We start from the raw sequence: 27,581 nt of genomic DNA on the forward strand, positions 1-27,581 counted from the left end.
TGCATTACTATACATCTAAAAATGCGTAAAGCTAGCGCAAAGGGATGGGGATGAGGACGGGAACGAGGACGGTGGTGTGGAAATGCAGATGGGGAGCAAGGTTGCAGTCAACCAACAGCATCTACTGTGCTTACTGCTCTGCGGCAGCAAGCATTGCGCTTCCCCACAGTCCCTGGCTTGATGGGCACATTAAGTAGGATGCAGGGTACAACACTATCCAGGCCCAAGCACCAGGAAGAAGTGTTACAATGGCTGGCGGATAATGCTTCCAGCACATTCTCCACCAGCCAGTCAGCCTCTACCTCAAGTCCTCTTCCTACCCAACAGTCTGGTCCTCCTTCCTCACAACATGCCCAATCTTCCCAGCAAAGTAATCCCACCTTTCCCACCTCCCAAGAGCTGTTTCTGGGTCCATTCACTGTCCCTCTCTCTGTCCCACCACATCCTGAATCACAGGAGGTACCAGATGAGTTTCTGTGTCCTGATTCCCAAACACTGGAGCATCCGCCATCTCCTGTTGTTGTTGTTGACCAGCAATCGACCCTCAGTGACGTCGATGATGAGACACAGTTGCCATCAGGGCAGCCTGTTGCCATGGTCGGAGTGCAGGAGGAGGAGGAGGAAGAGGAGGAGGAGCAGAGAGAGAAATTAGAAGAGGAGGTGGTGGATGACAAGGACAATGACCGACCTGGACAGGGGGGATGTCAAGCGGGGAAAGCAGTGTAGATGTGGGGGGAAGTGCAGCACCAAAAATGGTGGCTAGAGGCAGAGGCATGTCCAGAGGCAGAGGACAGCGGCTTCACCAAAGACAGGTCACAGCCAGCAGGGCCCAAAATGTTCCCTATTCTAGCCAGCATAGAAAAACTCCCACATCGAGGCCATGGTCTTCGGTGGTGTGGAAATTTTTTAATGTATGTGCGGAGGACAAATATAGTGCGGTTTGCACACTTTGCAGCTCGAAACTGAGTAGGGGCTCTGAAAAGAGCAACCTTACAACCACTGACATGCGCCGTTATTTGGAATGCAAGCACTGGGCTCAGTGGGAGAGAGCAAACGCAGGACAATCGTCGTCTGGCGTTGCCACCACTGCCTCTCCCACTGTTGCCAGTGCTGGCGCTGCAGTTCAGACCAGCAGCCAGGACCCCTCCACATCTGCCTCCGCCACTTTGGAGACTTCTCCCTCATCCTCCCCTTTTCCTTCCTCAGCTCCTTCTTCTGCCTCAGCTCCTTCTCCTGCACCATCATGTGCCTCTTTCCAGCAACCCCCCATCTCCCAGACGTTTGAGCGCAGTGAAAAATACAGCGCTACCCACCCCCATGCACAAGCCTTAAATGTGCACATCTCCAAACTCCTGGTCCAGGAGATGTTGCTGTTCCGGCTTGTGGAAACTCAGGCCTTCCGTGACCTGATGGCAAGTGCAGCACCTCGCTATGCCGTCCCTAGCCATCACTAATTCTCCCGCTGTGCCGTTCCCGCCTTGCACCAGCATGTGTCACGCAACATCAGGCGGGCCCTAAGTTCCGCGCTTTGCACAAAGGTCCAATTGACCACTGACGTGTGGACAAGTGCATGCGGACAGGGACGCTACATTTCACTGATGGCACACTGGGTAAATGTAGTTGAGGCTGAGACTGGGTCACAAAGTGGGGTGTTCTACCTCATTTCCCCGCCCAACATTCCTGGCAGGGGCTCTGAACCACCACCCTCCTCCATCTCTGCCATCACATCGACCCCAGCAATGAGCTGGAAACGCTGCAGCACTGGTGTGGGGAGACGTCAGCAGGCCGTGCTGAAGCTCATCAACTTGGGGGACAGACAGCACACTGCCTCCGAGGTGAGGGATGCCCTCGTCGATGAGACGTCAACGTGGTTTTCACCGCTTCTGCACCTGGGCCCAGGCATGGTCGTGTGTGATAACGGCCGCAACCTGGTAGCAGCTCTGGAGCTTGCCAACCTCCAACACGTTCCATGCCTGGCCCATGTTTTCAATTTAGTGGTGCAACATTTTTTAAAAACATACCCAAATTTAGCCGAGCTACTGGTGAAAGTGCGGCACTTGTGCGCCCACTTTCGCAAGTCTACAGTAGTCGCTGCTAGCCTCCGAAGCCTCCAGCAACGCCTTCATCTGCCAGAACACCGGCTGCTGTGGGACGTCCCCACATGCTGGAACTCAATATACCACTTTTTGAGCAGAGTGTGTGAGCAGCAGAGACCCTTGATGGAGCACCATAACCAAAAACCAAGGGTTCCTCAAAGTCAGCTCCGGCAGTTTCTGCACCATGAGTGACCATGGATGACAGACTTATGCGAGATCTTGCGTGTCTTTGAGGAGTCAACCATGAGGGTCAGCTGTGATGACGCACTCGTGAGTGTCACAATCCTGCTCCTGTGTGTGATGCGAGAATCCCTCATCGCCATCAGGGATAATGCATTGTACGCTGAGGAGTCGGGCATAGGAGCAGAACAATCCCAGCAGGATAGTCAGGGCACACTTCTGTCCACTTCACAGCGTATATTGAGGGAGGAAGAGGAGAAGGAGGATGACGAAGTGGCAGATGATCTCATTGTCACACAGGAGGCTAGCAGGGAAGTTCATTGCGTCCCATTGCTACAGCGCGGATGGGGTGAAATGGAGGAGGAGGAAGAGGAGGAAATGGAGAATGACCATTCCAGTGGGGGCAACAAAGTCATGCCAAGTAACACTCTGGCACACATGGTTGAATTCATGTTGCAGTGCTTTTCAACTAACAAACACATTGTCAAAATCCTGGAGAGCAACCACTACTGGATTTTTGCAATCCTCGGTATAAAAATAATATCTCTACTTTTATTCCGGTAGAGAGGAGGGCCAGCCGCATCAGTGATTGCCACAAGCAACTGGTGCAGAATATGATGGAGATGTTTCCATCAACTCTTGTTGGCAGCAGAGAGGAGAGTTCCTCCAACAGGCTAACAACTGTCATCCGGTCCACACCCGGCAGGGGCACACTCTCCACGGTCTGGGACACGTTAATGGCACCCCCTCGCCAAACTACCGCCACTGAGGAGCCTAGAGTCACCAGGAGGGAGAAGTATAGGCGCATGTTGCGGGAGTACCTGGCCGACCCCAGCCGTGTCCTCTCCGATCCCTCTGCACCCTATACTTATTGGGTCTCCAAGTTGTATTTGTGGCTGGAACTTGCGCTGTACGCATTGGAGGTCCTTTCCTGCCCTGCCGCCAGCGTGCTTTCGGCAAGAGTCTTCAGCGCAGACGGTGGCATAATTACGGATAAGCGAAGAAAGCTGTCAGCTGACAGTGCTGACCGGCTGACGCTGATCAAAACAGCCACTGGATAGACCCATCATTTTCATGTCCTCCGGTGTCAAGCACCCCGACATGAAGTTTCATGAGTGTGCTCACCCTCTACAATTCCTCCTCCTCCTCCTCCTCATACTCCTCCACCATCAGTGTTGCACAATTCTGCTCCTACTAGGCTCAATCCACCCTGATTCCCCAAACTCTGCTGGTTAGAGTCTCAATCCACCCTGATTCCCCAAACTCTGCTGGTTAGAGTCTCTCAATCCACCCTGATTCCCCCAAACTCTGCTGGTTAGAGTCTCTCAATCCACCCTGATTCCCCAAACTCTGCTGGTTAGAGACTCAACTCACTCCAAGGGCCAAAAACACTGCTGTTTAAAGGCTCCACTCACTCCAATGGCCAAAAACACTGCTGGTGCAAGGCTCTACTCACTCCAAGGGCCAAAAACACTGCTGTTTAAAGGCTCTACTCACTCCAAGGGCCAAAAACACTGCTTGTGCAAGGCTAAAGGACCTAAAACTCTGCTGGTAAAAGGCTGAAGTCACCTAAAGGGCCTGAATAACTGCTGGTAGTTCAGCTTAAGGGCCTCTAACTTAATTTGGAAGGGCTCTCGTTAAGGGCCAGAAAAGTGAATTTTGGAAGGTCTTACCACATCACACACACACACACACACACATCCACAATGACAGTAAAGGATGGGTACTGTTGGATTTCCCATTGCCTATTCCATCTGTGGTTGTCATGGGCAACGGGATTTAAAGGGTTGCTTGGTAATGTTTCTTTAGCTTACAATTTGGGTTCCTGTCCATCCAATTGGGGAGCAAAGGTTTCCAGGTATTTTTCCACTTTCATAGTGTTTTTTTGAGTGTGGAAAGTGTGTAGTTGATAGGCTGTGATGGTGGGGTAAAACTGTGACTTGGGCTTGTTAGATGCCCCCAGACATGTTTCCCCTGCTGTCCCAGTTGCATTCCAGAGGTGTTGGCATCATTTCCTGAGTTGTCATAGTGGACTTGGTGACCCTCCTGAGTCGAATTGTGGGTTCCCCTGACACGAACGGTTTTTCCCCATAGACTATAATGGGGTTCAATATTTGTTTGAATAGTCGAATATTGAGGGGCTATTCTAAATGAATAACAAATATTGAATATTCACTGTTCACTCATCTCTAATCAGGACAGCATTAATAATAATTGCAATAAGTTATTAGGGTTGTTAGGGTGAAATAAACAATATCTGCTTTGCTGTAAAGGTTCTGATACTGCTCTGTAAAGGTAACCTCCACAACCATCATTGACTGTTGACTTGTGGATAAAGCAAAGACACAAGATGAACAATTTCCTATTATGTATTTGTAGGGTTAATATTTAATATAATGACTCACTACTGTACATGGTTAGCTAATATAATAAAGTGATATGCATTATAAGCACCAGAATCAAACAGAGAAGCTATGTAGAAAATGACAGTAGTATAATGTACAGTAGTATAATATTTATTAAAATATGTTATACTATAACTTGCAATTTCTACTCAGCTGAATATATCCTAACTAAAGACCTATAATGTAATTATATTGTATAATATAATATACTTGTCCCCAATAGGGACTAAAGGGTGAAGGGGATGGAAGATTTCGCCTTGGTACCTTCTGCCACCACGGATTTGGTTGATGGTGTACAGTTCAAGCAACACACTTTGCATATACTGCAATACATTCAGATGTGGTTGGTCTCATATGAGCTGCCTTTTCATATCTTTTGTTAAAAAGGACTTGCCTGCTCTTCTGACATGTCTTTTTCAGCAAATATTTGCATTTTCTATGAAATAACAATTAAGGATAATTTTTAATTAGGACTCTGGTTTGTACTACTACGTTGTTATAAATTACTATACATTTTGGAATAAATTAACAACTGGGTGTTACCATTCCCCTTGTCAAAGGGATGTGTCCTTACACAGTCTGGTGCTTGCAGCAGCAATTAGACAATATCAGAATATGTAGAGATGCCACAAGTGGTATCACTCAGTTGGCAATTTAATTTAATATTGAGCGGGACTCACAGAAGAGATGCTCTAGAGCTATTCCAGTATCTTACAGTAAATGCAAGTATTTGGTAAAACATGCCAGGGGAGCTGGTGGGTCCTACTGAAGGAATAGGCATGGCTTTAGTCTGGGGACACACAACAGAGGCATCTAGCAGATACATTTCCACCTTTCATTATAACAAATAATATATGCTCTCCATTGTTCTGAAGTTATTGGATGACACTGTATGTCCAGTTTTATATAAGAAGAAGAGCGTGTCACAGTGTCCTCCAGTGATAGCATCCATAATCCTACTATTATAAATGTGAAACTTTGGATGTTTGGTTGTTTGTGTATTTGGATGTTTGTTCCTCAATCACGCAAAAAAGGCTGAACAGATTTGAATGAAATTTGGCACATAGATAGATTATAACCTCGATTAAAACATAGGCTACTTTTTATCCCATTAAAAGACATGGCTTCACGACTGTTATGAATTTATGTTCACATACTACATTACACTGCTCTTATCTCAGCTTCGGAGAAAGCCAGGGCTGTTATCTCTCTGTGTAAACACATGCTAACACTAATAATGCATTTGCATATTATCTGATCTGTTCCAGGCACTGCAGACAAACTGACATGGGCAAACACCTTCAACCAAATTGGCAGTTTGCCAATTTTCAATATGTCTGGAAAAAGAAAATCTAATTTGTTGCAAACAATGAGAGCTATGAAGGTAGCCAGAAGTCACAGAGGAGTCAAGCGGAGCTGAGGGGGATCATCAACACCAACAACACGCTCATTATATGGTGTCCCAGCGAGCTGCTGAGATACCAGAACAATCACTGGCACAGTGCGAGGAACGAGTTCAGCGGCAGGCCAGCTTGACAGCTGCCAAAATGCCGGAGCAGGTGGATCATCAATGCCAACAACGCGCTCATAATATGACATTCCAGCAAGGTGCTGAGATGCCAGAACAATCACAGGCACAATGCAATAAACAAGTTCAGCGGCAGGCCAGTTTGACAGCTGCCAAAACACCGGAGCATGCGGATCATCAACACCAACAACACACTCATTATATGGCATCCCAGCGAGCCGCTGAGATGCCGGAACAATCACAGGCATGGTGTGAGGATCAAGGACTGCAGCAGGACAGCTTGAGAGCTGCCAAAATGCCAGAGCAGGCAAACCATCGACGGCAGCAATTTGCTGAATATAGGCGGATCATCAATGCCAACAACCCACAGACGAAGTCGCGGGCAGAGGCTAGTGGGCATATAAGTTATTGAGTACATAGGTATTGCTACTCTTTTAGAAATGAGTTGCAGCAGAAGCAGGAGAGAAATCTTGCAGTTGTATGCCAAGGCAATCTAAGGTGTTAGAGTTGTCATGGTTGTCAGGTATCTTACCCCAGGACCGACCAGGTAGATTGCACAATCAGACATTACAGACAGATACACATGAGTTATACTTCTGTGTGTCCGGACAGAGCTCTGCAAAGTTCCGCCCAGAGACCGTTTATTTTATAGCATTCAGATACAATAAACCAATTCATCATAATAATGGCATAATCCTGGCTCATGATATACTTATGGATATGATTTCATACGATTTCTAAGAAAAAGGGATGCAGAATCAGGGTATTTCCGGAACTGACCTCTTCCACAATTGTCTTTGACCACATGCTATACTCCCTCTTCCTAGATCCATTACCACACATCCTTTAACTCTGTATAAAACTGATAAATGTCTAAGAATAAAATATGTGTATTAGGTTATGGAACAACAACTTGTTTTGCTCATCTACTAAGAGTACAAAAGTTCATATAAAGGTAACATATAATCCAAAATGGAGTCACTACTGCTAGGCTAAGCCAAGCTAACTATAAGATTACTCTATCAAAGGCATGCCTCCAAACCACTTAACCCTCATTTGTGATTAGTTATATAACCAATTTGCTGCTGACATACTCCCTTTAACAGTTTTTTTCTGAATAGCACACAACATAGCCACAGATTCATATAGACAATGAAATAAAATTGACAACGTTTACAGAATACTACCAAACAGCTGCCAGACTTTGGTGAGCTTTGGGGTCATGCCTTAAATTGCCTGGGCTTTGGTTTCTTCTCGTATTCTCTGTTGGGTGTATTAAAGCTTTTTATATCCTCTTCCTCTTATTCCATCCCATTAAGTAAAACAGAAGTAGAACAATGTCACAATATCTCATTGGTAAGTCTGCCAGTCAAATCCCGTAATAGCTTATCTTTGTCTTAAAGCAATTTATTTTAATAAATGCACTTATAGTATTACATGCTGACACATATGGAGGTTGTAGTGTCCTTGAAGATGGAGTGTGATATATACTCCACAGATGGTATATTCCACCTTGATCAATATCAACATGTTATTTACTGTCTTTAAAGCCACATCTTCTTGGACTTCACAGTACATTATATACTGACTTGTGGTACAAAACCATAAAACCAATTATATTTTTTATTTTTACCAGGAACTTTGAACTTCTATATATTTATCTTTAGTATCCTAAAAGTAATAAGACAAGGTACAGTACTTTAATAGGGTTCCTTGACATTGGCAGTGATGTGTCTTATTGAAATTATCTTAAAAATGCTACTTCCAGAACAACCTAGAGAATAAGTAAAAAAAAATGTACAACCACCCTCGGCTAAGCAAGAAGTATCGTGATCTTTTTTGCTATTTTGTCATCTAATATGTAAACTGCAGATATCAAGAAAAGTAAAGTATTAAGATCTCCCTTGGGCCTCCACTTATTACATTCTGGAGTCTATAATAATAGCACTTTCACTTTTACTTAACTTCGGTTGTTTTCCTAGAAATTGGCAAACAGCTAGACAGTTAGATAGCTATGTTCCCAGGAGTTCTGAGTGTGTCATACACTATGTTTTAAGCCATTTTTAGATGTGGTTCATACCAAACTTGTTCATTCAAATATAAATCTTAGCCCAAGCCACCCAAATCTGAAACAAAACAAATCCTGAGACGATTGCCCATTTCTAATTGTCATCCAATTCAATGTCTATATATACTTTTAGTTCTATACTAATTGTGAGAAGGTGACAGGCAGAGTGCTGGAATCTCGCTATATCTATCACAGATTTTTAACTTATATATGGTCCAGTGTGGGTCTTGAGTAGGACTCAGCCCCAGGTGTGAGTCCTTGGATTATAACTGGGACAGAAAAGGCTGCAAATCCTGCATTTCAGGACAGATCCAGGGAGTGATATCCAGTGACATCTGGGTCTGTCCTGACACTCTGAGTCTGGTGAGACTGTGCTTATTTGTTTGTTTGTGTAGCCGTTAGTAAGCCACATGTATATATAGCTTATTATCACTGTTTAGTTAGTAGCTCAGATGAGCAGGATTTTGTTTCTTACTGTTTTGCCTAAGTTAAGGCTGTATTCTGTTTTGCTCATTTTTTGTGTCTGAAATCAATGTTTATTTATTTTGCTGTGTTTTTATAAACCTGTTTGCTGCAAGAATTTTGTCCCTGTCTGTGACTGGTTGGGTCCACACCACTGCTCCTACCAAGCTAACTTCCCCACACTATATAATGAAGGGAGGTAATCCATTTAGTGATTTAATGCAGGACTTGGCTAATTAAAGATCGCCATACACATTAAATGAGTATGTGCCAGATCTGCTGATTTTGGCGGGATTGACTGACCATGTAATATGTACAGGGGTCTCTTGACAAGCCAAGCACGCATGTTCTAGTTTGGAAGTAATAGCTAAATTAGAATTTGGTCTCTCCTTACCTTTTCTCTTAGCTGTACATGTCCATATATGTGTCATAAGATCACCAGCTTTCTAAAACGGTTTGTTTTGCCATAATGCAGCATATACAACTGCATAGGGCCCCTGGAATCAGGGTTTCACCATGGCCATTTGTTTGTTTTAATTGGCTGCTACCTATTAGAGTTTTCTGACAGGTAGCAATTGCTATTTTACTCAGCCATCCCCACTCCTGTCCAGGCTCCACTTCGGTCTCCAGAGGGAACAGTACACCTTAGCATCTGAGCATCAAGTCCTAACATTGTTTAATGTCAACACATAGTGGAAGCCAAAGTGGAGGGGGTCCTGAACATATTCAGGAATAGGTGAGTCAACATACGTGCTACCCATTAGAATAATCTTATCAGTTAATTATATAATGTGGAGGTAATAATAGAGGTGCCATGTTGGGGTCATAACAGTTGACATTATGCTGTGTGGGTGCCATAAAAAGGGATAATAAACATATGTGGAGAATAAAAAACAGAATTATACTATATGGAAGTCATAAAAGGGGATAGTGTACCATGTGAGGACCTAGTAGTTGTGCAGTATATCTAAACTTTCTGCAACGACAAATATAGCTGAACTTGAAATCTATAATGAAATGATAATCGCTTGTATTTTTTCTATTCTTGGCATTAAGTTTTTGTTCTTAGCATGGCTAATACACAGTAGTAAAGGGGACTGAAGGTCTTCTAGCCTTGACCTATCATCTAAACACACACTTGTAGAAATCAAATGTTTATATCATATCTTTCCTGAATAATTTTTGTTTTAATGAAGAATTCACATTAATTCATTTAAAAAAAATTTTTTTTAAACCTAAAGCTTTCAAATTTAGCTTTCCTATTTTAAAATTAAGCTTTCTCAATAAATTTTATATCCTTCCATCTCTTTTTAAAAGAAGTCACATATTTCAGTCAAAGTTCGTTTAATCCTTCCTTGGAAGGTCTATATTTAACACATATAAATGTTTCCCACAAGACTGCTTTCCCTATATTTACTTAATTTGACAATTCCATTACAGAGTGAGAAAGTCATATAGTCTAGTCTCCAGGGGAAAAAAGGTGACCTTCAAAGGATTACTTTTCAAGGGTATTTTTCTAAAATAAAATTAAAATAAATCGACTCATATATCATTACCTTGAACAAAGGAATTTGAAAGATTATAAAACCAGAGGCAGGGGCATAACTACCCTGGTAGCAGCGGAAGCAGCTTCCACAGGGCCGGGACATTAGGGGCCCTGCGGGCCCCTGATTTATTTATTTATTTTTTAATAGGCTGTTACCTTCTGGAGTAACCCCATTTTCTTACTGATCCTTGCTCCTGCTTATGGCTGTCGGCGATTCCCTTTCTGTGGATGTGGCTGTGATCATGATGGGATCGGTAAGTGAGGCCACGGGCCCGCAAACCCCACAAACACCGCTATCATTATACTCAGTACCCTTTTCAGACTAGGAGAGGTGAGACAACATAAAATGTTGCTTAATCCTTTTGTGTTCTGGTAGGCTTTGGGCCTGTTTGGTGATGTCACAGACATCACATGGCCCAGGGCAGCATCATTACACCATGCCATGCCGGCCTGGGTCAGGTGACGTCTGGAACAACATTGAATAGATCTGCGGGGTGTGTGCTGGAGCCAGAGAGTGGTAAGTAACTGTGTTTTTTATGTTTGCATCCTCCCCTGGGTCTTCGATCATTAGACTCTGGGGTCTGAAAAGGAGAATATAATATACAGAGAGTTGGAGAACAGTATATACCTCCCTCATGTATATGTAAACCCCCTTTCTATCCTTTGAAGTCCTAGTTTTGCTATCCTTAGCCACCTGCCTTTCAATATGCATTGTAGCTAATTTTATTTCCCTTTTACGGATTTTAGGTGTTTAGTAATTTTTGAATATTACACTTTCTACTTACAGGCTTCGTGCCAGGAGGAGAGATGGACCACTGTACCCGCCTGTCCCGCCCACTCAATTTGCTTATACAACTGACCCTCTAACTCCTGCATTATATTGAGGGGTTCAAAGTTTATACCAAAAAAATATTTTATCAGAGGTCACACGTATGCAAATCCACCCAGGATTCAACACCCTCTCAATCTTCATCCTTATTTTCACCCACATTTCCCCAGTACTCTAAGAACCCCAAACCTTCTTGCCTACACCAAGATCTAACCCACTAACTGCTTGGTCAGTCAGCAGCATGCTCCGTCTAGTTTGGCTGTCACCTTCAATCTTGCATTCTACTCTGCTAGGTCTCTAATTTGAGGTTACAAATGATCACATGCTCACATCTGCCACACGATATTCAACCTGGAACTCTTGCTTCAGTATTGTGTACATATAACATACTGTGCACTGAAGGAAATGGCAAATCTGGTTAGCCAGGATCTAAATTACAATGAACAGTAAACCTAGTAAAGTATAGTAGGTTACCTAGAGGGAAGTTCTTTCTTGCTTTCACCTCTGCTTTTTAACTCCACTTAGTCAGCAGCCATTTAGTGAAGCAAGCCCCAACATATCATTATTATATTTATTTTATGTTTGTTTTAATATAATTAAATCTACACAGATTAGATCAATTGCCTTCATACCTTATGATTTATTAGTCTGGTTGTACAGAATGTCATTAATTGAGTCTTCATTTATACTGTAAAATATTTTACTCTACTAATAAAGAAAGGTGTTGTATGGAATGAGACAATATTTAGAGTTAAATTACAGTGAACATACACCACATATGTAGTCTGCACACTAAATACAAATATCATGCACATGCATACACTTATCTACTATGTACGGTTAGGCAGATATATTCAACTGACTGCACAATTACACAATTATATATGGAACACACAACATGCTATGCACTTCCATAAAAGTCTTACACCACTAAGGGCGGGTTCACATCCGCGCCCAGTCTCCACTTTGTGGGTTTCCATCTTCTGCTGATAGGAGACAGAAACCCAGCAGTCAGTGTCCGTCCATGAGCCCCGTGAGTGTCTTCTGGTTTCCACGGCAAAACCGTTTTTTTTAACTGGACACAAAGTCTTGCATGTCCGACTTTGTGTCCGGTTAAAAAAAACGGTTTCGCTGCAGAGCCAGAAGATGCTCAGGGGCACTCGCGGGCGGACATTTTGCAAACCCTTTCAAATGAATGGGTTTGAAAACTGATTGCCAGTTTTCTTCTCCTATCCAGTTTCTTGGGCAGAAGACGGAAACTTGAAGGCGGAGACCGGGCACAGGTTTGAACTCGCCCTTATTATACAATGCATATACAGTGCATATAGTGCATTGAATAATTAGTGGTATAAAATATTTATGGAAGTGCATAGGCATTTTGTGTATGGCAGTATTTTATGGGTATATTTCTGGTAATATTAGTGGAATACTCTGATAGCATTTTTGTTTAGTCACTCAATCTAACATTGTTTTCATATATGTATGGTAAGCTGTTTCATATAATTGATTTATAACAGAAGTAGTTATGAAATGGAGCAATATTATGTGTAAAGTTGTATTATGAGTGAGCTGTCATGTCAACTGCTTTGTTAACATATTTGTGTTGTGAATGTTGTGTGTTCAATATATAATTGTGTAATTATGCAGTCAGTTGAATATATATACCTGACCGTACATAGTGGATAAGTGTATGCATGTGCACTACAAGGACTGAATAAAAAAAAAAAATCCAAGTATATTGTGTTATATATACAGTAACAATCCCTTTATTGTTAAAGCTGTGGTCAGATTGTCAGCTGCCCCTTGTGTACAACAGTGGCTTTAATACTACATATACAGTCCTATGAAAAAGTTTGGGCACCCCTATTAATCTTAATCATTTTTAGTTCTAAATATTTTGGTGTTTGCAACAGCCATTTCAGTTTGAGATATCTAATAACTGATGGACACAGTAATATTTCAGGATTGAAATGAGGTTTATTGTACTAACAGAAAATGCGCAATATGCATTAAACCAAAATTTGACCGGTGCAAAAATATGGGCACCTCAACAGAAAAGTGACATTAATATTTAGTACATCCTCCTTTTGCAAAGATAACAGCCTCTAGTCGCTTCCTGTAGCTTTTAATCAGTTCCTGGATCCTGGATGAAGGGATTTTGGACCATTTCTTTCTACAAAACAATTCAAGTTCAGTTAAGTTAGATGGTCGCCGAACATGGACAGCCCGCTCTCAAATGATCTGAAAACAAAGATTGTTCAACAAAGTTGTTCAGGGGAAGGATACAAAACGTTGTCTCAGAGATTTAACCTGTCAGTTTCCACTGTGAGGAACATAGTAAGGAAATGGAAGACCACAGGGACAGTTCTTGTTAAGCCCAGAAGTGGCAGGCCAAGAAAAATATCAGAAAGGCAGAGAAGAAGAATGGTGAGAACAGTCAAGGACAATCCACAGACCACCTCCAAAGAGCTGCAGCATCATCTTGCTGCAGATGGTGTCACTGTGCATCGGTCAACAATACAGCGCACTTTGCACAAGGAGAAGCTGTATGGGAGAGTGATGAGAAAGAAGCCGTTTCTGCACGTACGCCACAAATAGAGTTGCCTGAGGTATGCAAAAGCACATTTGGAGAAGCCAACATCATTTTGGAAACAAAGATTGAGTTGTTTGGTTATAAAAAAAGGCGTTATGCATGGCGTCCAAAAAGAAACAGCATTCCAAGAAAAACACTTGCTACCCACTGTAAAATTTGGTGGAGGTTCCATCATGCTTTGGGGCTGTGTGGCCAATGCCGGCACCGGGAATCTTGTTAAAGTTGAGGGTCGCATGGATTCCACTCAGTATCAGCAGGTTCTTGAGAGTAATGTTCAAGAATCAGTGACGAAGTTGAAGTTACGCCGGGGATGGATATTTCAGCAAGACAATGATCCAAAACACTGCTCCAAATCAAATCAGGCATTCATGCAGAGGAACAATTACAATGTTCTGGAATGGCCATCCCAGTCCCCAGACCTGAATATCATTGAACATCTGTGGGATGATTTGAAGCGGGCTGTCCATGCTCGGCGACCATCTAACTTAACTGAACTTGAATTGTTTGTCCAAAATACCTTTATCCAGGATCCAGGAACTGATAAAAGCTACAGGAAGCGACTAGAGGCTGTTATCTTTGCAAAAGGAGGATCTACTAAATATTAATGTCACTTTTCTGTTGAGGTGCCCATACTTTTGCACCGGTCAAATTTTGGTTTAATGCATATTGCACATTTTCTGTTAGTACAATAAACCTCATTTCAATCCTGAAATATTACTGTGTCCATCAGTTATTAGATATATCAAACTGAAATGGCTGCTGCAAACACCAAAATATTTAGAACTAAAAATGATTAAGATTAATAGGGGTGCCCAAACTTTTTCATAGGACTGTATGTATGGGTATTCTGTGTTTGTGTATCTACAGACAGAAGGCACAGCATACTCACCCTTTGACCTTACTGGCAGCAGTACCCCCATCTCAGAACACAGACTACAGAAGTAAAAGGGTTATCCTAGAGATGATCCTCTTCTGCAGTACCTATATAGTCACTAGACTGCTACAATCTTAAGTTCCTATGCACTCAGATTCATGTGACCACGATGTCACAAGTCCTCTATTTGTTATAGCCACAGAAGTGGAAGCCATGCGACACGGCTAGAAGCCCCTTTACAGTTCTGCAGGGCCTACAGGCTTGAAAAAGATGTCGTAGAGAATTGACCTACCTTGAAAAAATTCATTGTTGCTCCATCAAGGACTGCTCCATATTCTATTTTTGTCTGTCTTGCCAGGTCATCTGCTGAGTCAATGGCAGACTCCATCCTCTCTACCGTGAGGAAGGCAGCAAGGTTTGCCGTGTATGATGAAATAATGATAAGAGTGAAAAACCACCAAATACCTCCAATAATCCTTGTTGACAAAGCTTTTGGCATTAGTTCAGATCCTACAAAATAGAAAATTACAAATATACATTATTTCACTCCTAAATTCTTCCTCTTGGCTGAATTCACACACAGCATTAGGGAACAGTTTTCCTTGGAGTTTGGGTGTTTTTTACTTAGTCTCATCATAACAGCAGTGGCCAAAAGGTAATTTAAAAGTCTGACATACAACATATAATGTACTACAGGCAAACTGTTTTGGTTTGTTTAGGTTTTTTTTGTGTTTTTGGCTATTTTCAGTGATAAAAAACTGAAAAACACTGCAGATGTTGCAGCAGATTTATTAACCTTTTATAATTTCATTGGTATGCAAAACTAAAATGATTTTATGTCACACATAGTAGTGAAGGTGATCTTCTTTGTACTTTTTTTTTTACTGCATTCAAATCTACTTTAATTTTTTTCTGCAATCCATAGTTTTATAGATTTCAAAACTTTATTCAACATTCAAAGAAAACATGCACGTATAATATAATTCTACATACTCCATAGAGTCTAATAGTCTTTCTTCTGATATTTCAGTGACACTGCTACTTAAGCACTGCTCAGTAAAATTAACAGCAGAATATTGGAACATTTTTATTTAAGTTGTATGGAAGGTTTATTTGACAAGAATGATGTTATACTATAAGACAGTATAGTTATTTCTCATATTGGTTGATAGAACACCATACGGGCATGGGGAAAGGGCAAGTCAACAAAATTTAAGGCCAGCCATTAAATCGTTCCTGTTGTGACCCGATCTTTGCAATCTCAGCCTGGTAGGTTCAGGCACAGAGTGTCTGAATGGCATTCGGCACATGAATCATCTGCTATTTCTGCGGTAGCACTCATGCATGGATCACATGATCACGAGTTTCTTTGTTGGTCAGTGCCTTAGTGTGTCTTTGCCTCTGAAGGGGTTATGTCCTCTGCAGTGCTGAGAACTGATTACAGGATGTGGGTGGTTCTTGTGTTGCTTCCAATCTTCTCTCTGGTTTCTCCTATAATTTACTATTTAAATCCACTTTGCATACTGTCAGATGCCAGTCTTAAACTTCAGTTCCTGTGTTCCAGCAATGGTCTGTCTGAACTGCTTCATGCATTTGTGCCTAAGTCTTGGCGCATTCAGCCTTCCTTGTTCCCTGTTCATACCATCTGGATATCTGATAGGTATTGAGCACATATTTCCAAACATAGTTGTTCCGGGCGCAGTGAACCCTAGTCTTTTTACTGCTTGGAAGTTTGGACTTTTTGTAGGGTTTTTGGTGTGTGATACTAAGTTCTGTTTTTCCTTTCCCTTTACATAGTGTCAGCTTTGCTGTGTTTCACATTTATTTTCTCCTCTATACTTGTTGTTTCCTCATATTCACCATTAGTCCAGTCTGACACCTGTGGGGGCTTTCTCTATTTCCTGCCTCTCTTTCATAAATGTGAAACAAGACAAGTTTTTCTGTTTCTCTTGTAGGAGAGTTATTTCTCCGTCTGTGTTCGCGCTCATTCCAGTTAGTCAGGCCCACGGCTACTTCTAGTGTGTAAGGCAGGGATTAGGAGTGTCACACACAAGTTATTCCAAACTGTCCATTACTTTTGTTTTTGTTTTTCTTTTGTGCTTTTCCTTACTTACACTTGGCTGAGAGGTTTAGTCAGGGGCCAGTCCATGGTCTGAGATCCCCAGACCATAAGGGCCAGTGCACACGGAGTTAACGCAAGTGCATTTTAGCATAATACATGTGTATAGAATACACGTGTAAAAATAACACTCATTGACTTCAATGAAATGTTTTACATGTGTAAAAAATACATCAAAATACGTGGCAAAAAAATGTGACGCGAATTTTGACGCATTTTTTACACGTGTAAAAAATTTCATTGAAGTCAATGGGAGTGTTATTCTTACACGTATATTCTATACACGTGTACTATGCTAAAATGTGCTTGTGTTAACTCCGTGTGCACGGGCCCTTACAGTCCCCTTCTTCAGGTACCTGATGAAGTATGAAACATTGGGGTTTACACTTTGATAAATTGCAGTCTCTTCAGAAGAACTCATACGGCATTGCTAATATTCTCTGGGCTTGTCTTATTCTTGTTATAACTGACAAGGGAACAGGCAAACATTAGACATATGATCACAAAGTCGGCTCCTCACATTCCTCAACTTTTTTTTAGGTTATTAGCTGCTCACTTTTTAGAAATGTACAGTAAAATGTGTTGTGTTACAATATAAAGCACTTTGCATACTTTTTTCTATATGTAGTACTGAACTGCTAGTGGTTGGAGGTAACACATACACACACACACTCACACATATATACACAATATATTTTTCTTTTCAACTACAGCAAAGCATAAAAAAGTTTCTTTCTGTGTTTAGTGACAAGTAGGTGACAACATTATTTCTTGCACATATTTTTTCTTGACAAGAGTGACTGCTTCTTTATCTCCCAGCTGTCAAAATATGTCAAACCTCTTGTTTAGAAGAAATGAAAGAACATAAAAATTAAAGTCACAAAAGACATAATTCCTTACCTTGTTGCATTAATGCACCAACAGCAAACCAAAAACTGTTTAACAGGGTAAAGTTGTTTTCCACAACATCAGTTCCTGGGTTACATGGATGAGCATCGTACCATTCATAAGGACTAAACCTGAAGCAGAGGAAATACAAAGAAAAGATACTTACTGCAATATGTGGTTATAGGATTGCACTTTGCTTACTTCTTTAATTTTAAGTCACCACAAGACAATAGAAACCAACACATTATGTCACGTGATCATATATGCCTTTATATGCAGAATACAGAGGCAAGTACTATGGACCACATAACTGTATTACATCCATAGTTTCATTCCTATTTCGCATCTTCTTATGCTGAAAAATTAGAAGTATTTATGTAAAATTAGTGATATTAAGGTAATTCATCAATTTAAAGGACATATTAATAGAGAATTTAGATTTGGAATCCTACTTGGAACAGTGTTGACAATATGTATAAAGCCCTGCAGGATATGATGGCCCTATATAAGTAGGCAAAATAAATAAATATGTCTCCATAGCTTGAACATTTTCCATTGTCTTTAATCACATGACCAGGTTGGTTTACTCAGTTCATAACCAGACACTTTTTGAGGCTTTTCTTAGTTTAGAAGTTTTTGAATGAACTTCAGTGATACTTAGGGATTTATTTTTTTGCCATTCTTATTTCTACATTTTTTTTTCTTTTTATTGATATCTGAAAAAATATTTAGCTAATGTGAAAAATTGTCTTTTTTCAAAATATTTTTCCATTTTTTAAAAACACAATGTTGCTAAATGATATCTTAAAATTGTTTTTCTTTAGCATCACTTTCTTTTAACGTAGGTTAAACATATGGGTATTAGCATTCTTTTTTTTGTTGTTGTTGTTGCCTTATTTTATTTATTTTTATTTATAGATTTTGCTACGTTATACCCTGTACAGGGCCATTATGGGCCATTATTCGGTCACTAGGATCATGGATGTGAAGGGGGCGGGGGCATTTTCTGAACAGCCCAGAGTCCATGGTATCCATAATCCACCCCTGTTCAGGTCACATGATTCATGGCTATAGATGTCTATGGAAAAGAGGGGATTAAGCAGATAAACAGAAAGAATCCAGACTTACAACCAAAGCACTTTATTAACATGAGTGCAGGTCAGTATTCTATATATGTTCCGAAAGGTCCGGAGACTTTTTCCTCTACTCACTGTGTGGAGTGTATTTTAGCTAGTCTCCTCCCACCAACTAAGTGAAAAATGAAAACTACAGAAAATAACTGCAGAATATTAGTCCGAAAATGACTAATGATACTGTTACTTCTCATGTACACACACAACAGGTTATTCAATAAATCCTAATGAAACAATGGGTACTGTATGCTTTAATGCTTTTTATTCCCTATGATGGTAGTCAGTGCATGCCACCAAACATAAAAACACATACTCATTACATTTTATGTCAAATTATACACATTATTGTAGAAAAACTGAGCTCTAATAATTCTGACATTGACATCACAATACCATATGAGTATGGAATTGTGCACGTATTCTAAAATCTGCCTATTATATTGCTTATGTTTCTCTAGCCATACAATTGTTATAAAAGGGCGATACCATCTGTAAATGCATGGTAGTTTTTCGCATATGCACTTGAAGGAGGAGGAAGTGGTTGGACATTGATCATAAAGCAATAATTCCAGCATTATGCCAATACTTAATAGGAGAGCAATGATCGCCCTTCTCAACATTCCAGAGGTAACTTGAGCTACGTAATTCTACCATCACTATTGTTAACCTTGCAAAATGGCCAATGATAAATGCAAAGTTCAAACCAACGAATTATATAGTAATAAACAAAAGAAACACAATAATATAGAAAGTAGGATTATTAGATTAGTAAAGACATTAGTGGTATATGATTAGGGCGTATCATCAATGTCCAATCAGTAGAGTCTTGAATGCTCGAATGAAATGCTGTTAGGAAATTGCCATGCACTTTTATTTGTGTGGAAACTACTTGTGGTTTTTGTGGTCATATATTTGGCCTTTGACCTAAACGGCAATGAGGGCACTGAAGGAGGTTCAGGCGCACTTCACATTCAAAGTGCCAATTGTACTTATTGGACATTGATGGCATGCCCTAGGCTGCACCACCCACATTCAAGAGGACTTGGGTAATGAGTCTGAACTACTGAGCCAGGATGACCACCTGCACTAGATACTTTAGGCGGACAGTATAATAAGTGATAAAGCAACAGCGGATGGCACCATATCACACACTTATCTGGATGCTAAAGCTTTTTGAAAATAATTACATTTAAAAAATTGTGTTTTGTGAAGTCTATGACCTAGTTCACATCTGCGTTTGGTATTCCGTTTGGGGAGTCCTGCTTGCAATACTTTTCTGTCCACATGATTCTTGCGGACACTGCACGAAAAACACATGTACCCCATTATAGTCTATGGGGTCCGTGTGGTTTCTCTGCTAACCGCTTTTGAATGCGTTCAGTACTCCATTCATGGGGTCCCGAAGCGGACTCCCTGAATGAAATACCAAACACACATGTGAACCAGGCCTTACAGAGTATATTAACTCTTGGGTCAACCCCTTACCATATGACAATTGCCATATGTAACATGGACAATTTTTTACCAACTATATCTTTTTCACATGGACATATGTGTAAATGTACTTCGGTGTTATATCCATCCTGAGCTGCGAGTTTAATTCCTTAAGTATAAATACCACATAATGTGAGTGAATACTGTGAGACATCCTGTTTTCTTTGCAGCTGCAGAAATCTTTTTTGCTATAATCTCAAGAGGTGACCTTGCGTTGATTGCACTGATGAAGTGACCTCTGCCAGTCACAAGCACTAAGCTCTTGAGGATCAAAGAAAGTGTCATTAATACAATGTCACCCCTTCCAGTATAGATAGAATAAGTCACTCAGCAAACAGAACTGCAGGCTAACTCTCACACTGCATCAAAGATAAAAGGTATAAAACTTTTATGCTGTGAAGAGCACTCTGAAGAAAGACTTCTGAGGCCTCGAGAACCAAGTATAAAGTATTGATAAACTGCTACGTGAAATGCATCCAATTCCACTAATCAGAATTCAGCTTCACAGCTCATAATTAGGGGTAAGGATGGAGATGCTCAAAAATGGTTTTACCAAGTGGGAATTTGCTGTTATATCGCTTTTAAGGAAGAAATGCGTGAGCTGAGTCACATAGGTTACACACTGTGAAAGCGTTCTAAAGACACAACAAATGAGACTAATTTTCATTAAATGAGCATGCCAAAGAACATCTCAGATACCGTACTCATAAGGATCTTGATGTCTAATTTATGATATTGTACATAATGCATTGTGTTTAGCAGCCTTGTAAAGCTACCTCTATTGTATTTATGAACTAAATAATAAAAATGTAACATCTCATTTACATAACTCAATATTTTATGTTTAAAACAGATACTTAGGATTAGGAGACATACATTTTTCATACACTGAAATACATGGTCATCCCTCAACAGTCTTTTCTTAATAACATAGAAGCTGACTAGAACTAGAAGATAAAAGATGAGACAAAGCAACTGGATAAGGGAAGATAATTCCATATGCATGATATATTGTACTGTTAGGATCACATCTTCATCTTGTATTCTGTCAGCCATTTTGTAAGCTTTTTCTTATATAAGCTTCATAAGGATGTCTGTTTAGAGTTTAAGAGACCCCTTTAGGGGATAAGGTGTGTGGAATGTTGATGGTTGGGTTATAAATCCTTATCTGTTTGTGGTGAGAATCTCATAACAGGTTCTATAACCAGTTGACCCTTAGCCACAGACCGGACTGGACAGATAGCATGTGATCATTATCTCTCGTGCTGTGATATATACATCTAGAATTAGTGTAAGATGTTGGTTTACACATAAATATTGTAAATTCTTCTGTATGTCATGAGAAAGGTCATCCCAGGTTGGAGTATAATAATGAGATGCAGACCTTATCCAATAGTCATGTGCCACAGCTTATGTATAACCAATCACGTCAAAGTCCAACCTGCTTTTGTCTGTATAAATGCTAACTTTCTGTAACAATAAATCAGAATCCATTTTGATACATGACCACCATGTGTCTGTGTTGATTCTCCAGGTCAAAGATGGCGGCAGCCGATCTTGGCCTGTTATTTAATTTGAAACTACAACAACATAAGCTCTGGGGCTATTATAACTCCAACAGAAATTGGCGCTTCCAACGTGCGGCTTGAGAAATAAGGAGACGGTTTACTGATCCCCCGGACAACCAGTGATTACAGAAGTTCCTGGGACCACAGATCCAACAAAAGTCAGCGCTGCAGGTAAGAACTTTTTCTTACCAATCCGATCTGTGTTTCTAAGGACTTTTGTTTTCTTGTCCGAGTGTGAGGTAAACGCATATGTTCCTTATATAGATAGCTCAAGCTTTTTGCAAAGAACCTAAAAGAATATATTGTCTGTAAAGGGGGTGGGAAATGTTATACCTCATTCTTTGTATACTGTCCATGCTGTGATTTAATTGATACATCTGTTATAAAGTGTATAGGGAGGCATAGAAGGGAGAGTCAGTCTCCATCCTTAATACTGAGTGATTGAAAAGTCCTTGTTTAAGCACTAAGGACTGAGTAGAATCCGCGCAAGTACGTGCAAAGATTCAGGGGTGTTCGGAATAGGTTTTGCCTTGAGCACAGATTCCGGAAACTTGTACATTAGAGATTAGTTCAGTGAAAACAGAGTGACTGTTTGGGAGATCCCACTAAGAGAAGTCGGCATGACCCCCAGAGTGATCTGTGTGACCCTGGGGAGAAATATGTATGACCCTCGAGTAGTCATGAGTGACCCTCTATTGTCTTAATTGCCCTAGAGGGGTGGGAGCTCACAGCTGACTGGCCATCAGCTAGTATGGGGAAGGGACCCTCTGAGATAGGGTACACCCTATATGAACTAATAGAGAGAGAGAGAGAGCAAGAAAAAGTTGCCGCCCGAGAAAAAAAAAAAAAAAAAAAAAAGAATAAATAATCCCTAAGAGAGCAGAGGTTCCTAAGATAGGATTGTTTGATAGTAAATTTTGGGAACCAATGGAGATTAGATCATGCAGGACAGATACAGGAACATAAGTTACAAAGGGATATGTGCTCTAATTGAAGAACAGAATGGGAGGAGTGCAGAGTCAGCCGGTATGGAAATCAACCCAAGAGATAGTTTAAAGAAAGAGCAGTTAGAAAAGGAGGTGATAAACTGCTGATAAGATGTTGGATAGTTGGATAAACATTAAGTAAGGAATGGTTACAGAAATAAGGTATTCAGTGTTTGTATATTTTCCTTAGTATAAGGGACTGTATAGTGAGCACCCACTCACAGTCCAGCTAAAGGATTAAATGTGGTCTGCATTGTGATGTTAGCACTATATATGAGTGGTGACTAGATAAAGATATAGGGAGAGTCCGCTGAAGTATATTGTGGCAGACCACTCACCAAGGTAGTAGATTCTGGGTGAAATCAGGTCTATAATGCTTTGAAAAACACCATGATTGTTGAAGCATTTATGCAAGGAAAAATGGCAGAAAAAGATCAGAAGCTCCTGTGTGTCTCTAATGGAGGTCAGGATAATTCACAATGAATGTCAGGCCTCCCCCCCACCACCACCTCCTATTGTCCTCTGTATATCCACAGCAGAGGTATACAGGATACAGGTTTTGCTAGGATTCAACAGAAGGGGGGAGGGGAGACACGACAGGTAGCTAAGATTTCAGCTATGAGTGATACAATGTAACATCATTGGTATAATGTATGGAGAATTAGGAATATATGGTTTAATTTTAAGTGAACTGTATAGTGTAAGCTGTTTCTAACCAGTATTTGACTTTGTGTAAGATTATTGTGATGTGTTACAGTGGTAAAAAACTTTGATTGGAATCTTGTAAAGTAAAGTGTCAAAAAGTCTTGCAGTCAGCCCTCAAGGCAAATCTCAGATATAGTGTAAGAGTTTCTGAGCATCTGTAGCAACTAGATGAGTGGGGTCTGCCATGGAAATATTCGAAGACTGCACAGAAATATTAATATGTAATGTTGGTATCAGTATTGGCTGTTTAAATCATATTTAATGTCTTTAGAATTGGATTAATGTCATAAATTTTAGATAATCATCATTATGTTTATTTTCCAGTGATATACACATTGAGGAGAAGACGAAGGCATCTAAATCACATGTTTTGTTTATTTTTCTTCAGTATTCAGCTGTGCAGGAATTATAACTAACCCTGTGATTATTTTTAGGAAAAGAGACAATAAGTGAGATATCACTGTACAAAATATATGAAAATTGACAAGTTCTTTATGATTCAATGGATGTGTGTGTGTCTGGAGCTCCAGTGTGAAGTTTGCATGGAAAGTGAATGGGCCCATATGTATGTCAATTATATGTACAGGTTACATGTGTTGTACTAGGTACTCGGTGTTTATTGGTTATGAGTTTATACTATAAACCCATGAATGTTAACAATCGGGAATTATTTTGTGAAAAAGTTGTATCTAATACTTGTAAAATGTTATTGGTCATTTCTATTCAGATTGATCCTTCTGATATGGGATTAGGCATCATAAAGGGGTAGGCAATGCATGTGAGCTATCTTAATATGTACACGCAGGTAAAGATAAATCGTAGTTTTGCAAAACAAAAGTGGTATTTCTGCGGCATTGTTTGCTACAAGGTGATAGACATCTGACTAAGTAGATCAGAAGGCACTCGGATATCTGTTCTGTAATGTGTTTTTGTGTATAAATTCTTGTTATGACGGGGGTGGGGGGAGATAGATTGATCCCTTAAAGTTTTTGCCTTCTCTGCTGATATATTTTGAGAATTTAATGAATTAGTTGTAATTCTGGAATAATTAGAAGTTGTAGAGAATTGAATTTACTTAGGATTGTATAAATAAGTCTGAATACAGGTTTGGCAAGTTTTAGCCAGCCAGCGACTTACAATGGCTGTACCCTTAGACTACAGTGTCTTAATTAGTGTCTTAATTAGGTCTCAAAAGTTCTATTGTATATCTGCTGAGGGCAAATAGAGTATTGTATTGTCCTGTATAGCTTAAAAGTGAGACACTGGAAATCTAATTAGACAAAGGTAGTGATAGCAAAAACCACCAGTGTATGAAAAAGATTAGACAAATGTTTTATGGGAGATTAAGTGAATATTATTGTGATATGTTGATAATTTTAATTTTTATTTTTTGTGCCACAGATAGACAGACATGAACCTGCTGTGTTTCCTCTACCAGAACGGTTGTAAGGCCAGTAAAGACAAGCTGCAATTTTGTAAGCAAAAAGGAGGTGTTTTTTTAGGTCATTGTCTGAGCAAAAGTACGAAACATCTTTCAAATGAACAGACCATAGTGGTGAGAGAGCTGCAGGTGCCAAACCCCCCCCCCCCCCATGCTCAGTTACATACCTTTTTGGCCATGGATCAGATAAACTGTGAATGGGCTTGTAAAAACCTGTTTGACAAGGGCTTGCCTGACAGATCAGAAACCCTTTTCAAATCTATGTTACTGAGGTGGAGGGACAGGCTACTGCAGTCCTGAGGCATATTATAGTACACATTTGTATACTGTTGCAAGGGGAACGCCCTCTTGTGCAAGGGTTGTACTCTCCGTACAGACCCTGCTTGAGACAAGCTCAGACATTGTCCTAGACCACCCCCTGGTGGTATACAAACCACATGACATCTATGCAATCCTCACACAGATAGACAGATGTCTATTTCTTTTCTCTTCAAAACATCTCATTTCAGCGTTATTTCACTTTTGAATCCTGCAACTCTTTTACCAGTAGGAGTTCATGATTCAAAAGGGGGGAGTAGATAATGAGATATTTAGTAGATGAGATATTTTTAAACTCCCTCTCAGAAGAGGCGGCTTCAGTCATGTCACTGATGCCCCATTGGAGAATCCTGACTATGAGATGTTTGTGGACGTTCCAGGTACCTAACAGAAAAAGGCAAATTTGAATACAGGGTATGCTGTAGTCATTATACATGACACCATAGTATAAGAAGCCCTTCCACCACACATGTCAGTATAAGAGGCTAGCCTTATAGAAGCCTGATAGCACAGAAAACATTTACACTGACTCCAGGTATGCGTTTGGCATTGCACATGGTTATGGTCCAATATGGAGGTCCAGGAACTTCCTGATGGCACAGGGCAAACCAATTAAGAAAGGAAACTTAGTAAGTCAGTTGATGGAGGCCACATTGCTCCGTAAGCAGTTGGCAATTGTGAAAGTCAGAGCTCACACAAAGGGAAGAGACCCTGAGAGTATTGGAAATTAGAAGGCTGATTGAGCAGCGGTGCTACTACCATGGAAGGGTCTCAACCAGGTGAGAAAAATAGCAGACCCCAAGGGGCTGTACTCTAAGGTGACTGGGGAGGAAATTGAGAAATGGACAAAGGCTGGTGCCAGAGAATGTGAACAGAATGTGAAAATGGGGGATAGATACCCCCAAATGGCTGGTTTGGCCCACGGTAAGGTGCATGCCTCTTGAAATGCCATGGAGTCATTAGTGGGTAAACTATAGTTTGCCTCAGCTTTTGGAAGGGCTGCAGGGAATCACGTAAAAGCATTTCACATAGGTGCTCTACACAATCCAGGGCAGGTAGTTAAGACACACCGCATGCACACCAAAACCCCTGTATCCATTACATACAATTGCCTGAATCTGAACGTACAAATGTGTTGGTCTGTGTGGATTTTGTTCTCAGGTTGGATCAGCCGAGCAACGACACAGGTAACTGCCAAGAAATTGATATCTGAGCTTGTGTGTAGATTGGGGGATGCCTGAGATGATAGAGTCTGATAGAGGGACACATTTCACAGGTGAAATAATGAATAAAATAATGTATGTATTTCGGATTGAGCAGAGTTCATGCAAAGTGAAAAGTTTCTTTGAGTAGAAGTAGCCATGTGTGACCTGGTGAGCGGAGGATGGTCGGCTGCAGGATTTAGTATCACTACTGACAGATATATGTGAGCCTGCATGGCATGTGGTAAATGAAAAGTGTCTTTGAGCCATGCCCAGAGCCCTTGTACCTGCTCCAGGGATTGCAGGATAACTATATGCTATAACTATAACTTTAGTAACTACTAAAGGTGATATGGTATAAGTACGTGCTTGTGTGTATAGTGATTTCTCTTCAGGATGGCCTGGGGCATATCTGGTGAAGAAAGCCATCACAAACGGGCTGCAGATACTGAAGATGTAGTGTGTCACTTGTATTTGTATTTTCTGTAAGGTACCCTCCTGACAGAAGAATTGGTTTTAGCCCATAGCAAACTTTCTTTGGGTCAGACCCTAGGTTAGGGTTGTATTATGGTGTACTGACTGACTATGTGATGTCTTGGCAAAAACATTTGACTAATGTATGGCTTTGAGTTTTCTCCTCCCTCTCAGATTTTAAGTTAGTGGACGGGACCTATTCATTTGAACCAAGAGATTGATGACACATGAGAAATCCTCTTGAACCAAGATTTGATGATTCCCTTCAAGTGCTGCTAACTACTAATACTTCTATGAGACTTGACGGAAAGCCTAACTGAATCCATGCTTCACATTGCAAAGAAGTCTCTACACAAACAGCGATGAAGATTCTCCTAATGTTACTGTTATAGATTATTCTGGCGATAAGCCTGCATAGAACATTTGACAATGAGTGGGACAATAAGTTTTTTTTCTTTAAACATCATATGATCTTGAATGAAGATTTGGATGTGTCAGACTGTAGGATATGTACTCATAGCCCCATATTAGCCTCAGTCATGTTATATAGCTGTTTTCATAACACAACAGAAAATGTTTGAAGTAGTGATACATAGTATAAGCAAGTGAATGTCAGTAAAGTTGCAGTAATAAGCTTATGTTTATTTTGTTTGAGAAATACAAAGCAGACTG

General features: G+C 40.6%; 1 protein-coding gene across 1 annotated transcript in view; it reads right to left on the bottom strand.

Annotated features, from left to right (window-relative positions):
- The window catches only part of GRIK3 (glutamate ionotropic receptor kainate type subunit 3), a 494,196-nt gene that overhangs the window by 12,727 nt on the left and 453,888 nt on the right, over window positions 1-27,581 (bottom strand). Inside the window, exons 12-13 of the mRNA XM_075264498.1 lie at window positions 17,601-17,719; window positions 14,874-15,091 (exon numbers count right to left, since the gene is read on the bottom strand). Coding sequence (XP_075120599.1) covers window positions 14,874-15,091; window positions 17,601-17,719 — 337 coding nt within the window. The remainder of the gene's footprint in view (window positions 1-14,873; window positions 15,092-17,600; window positions 17,720-27,581) is intronic.

This window comes from Leptodactylus fuscus, chromosome 2 (assembly GCF_031893055.1).
Source record: "Leptodactylus fuscus isolate aLepFus1 chromosome 2, aLepFus1.hap2, whole genome shotgun sequence".
In the NCBI taxonomy this organism is placed as follows: domain Eukaryota; kingdom Metazoa; phylum Chordata; class Amphibia; order Anura; family Leptodactylidae; genus Leptodactylus; species Leptodactylus fuscus.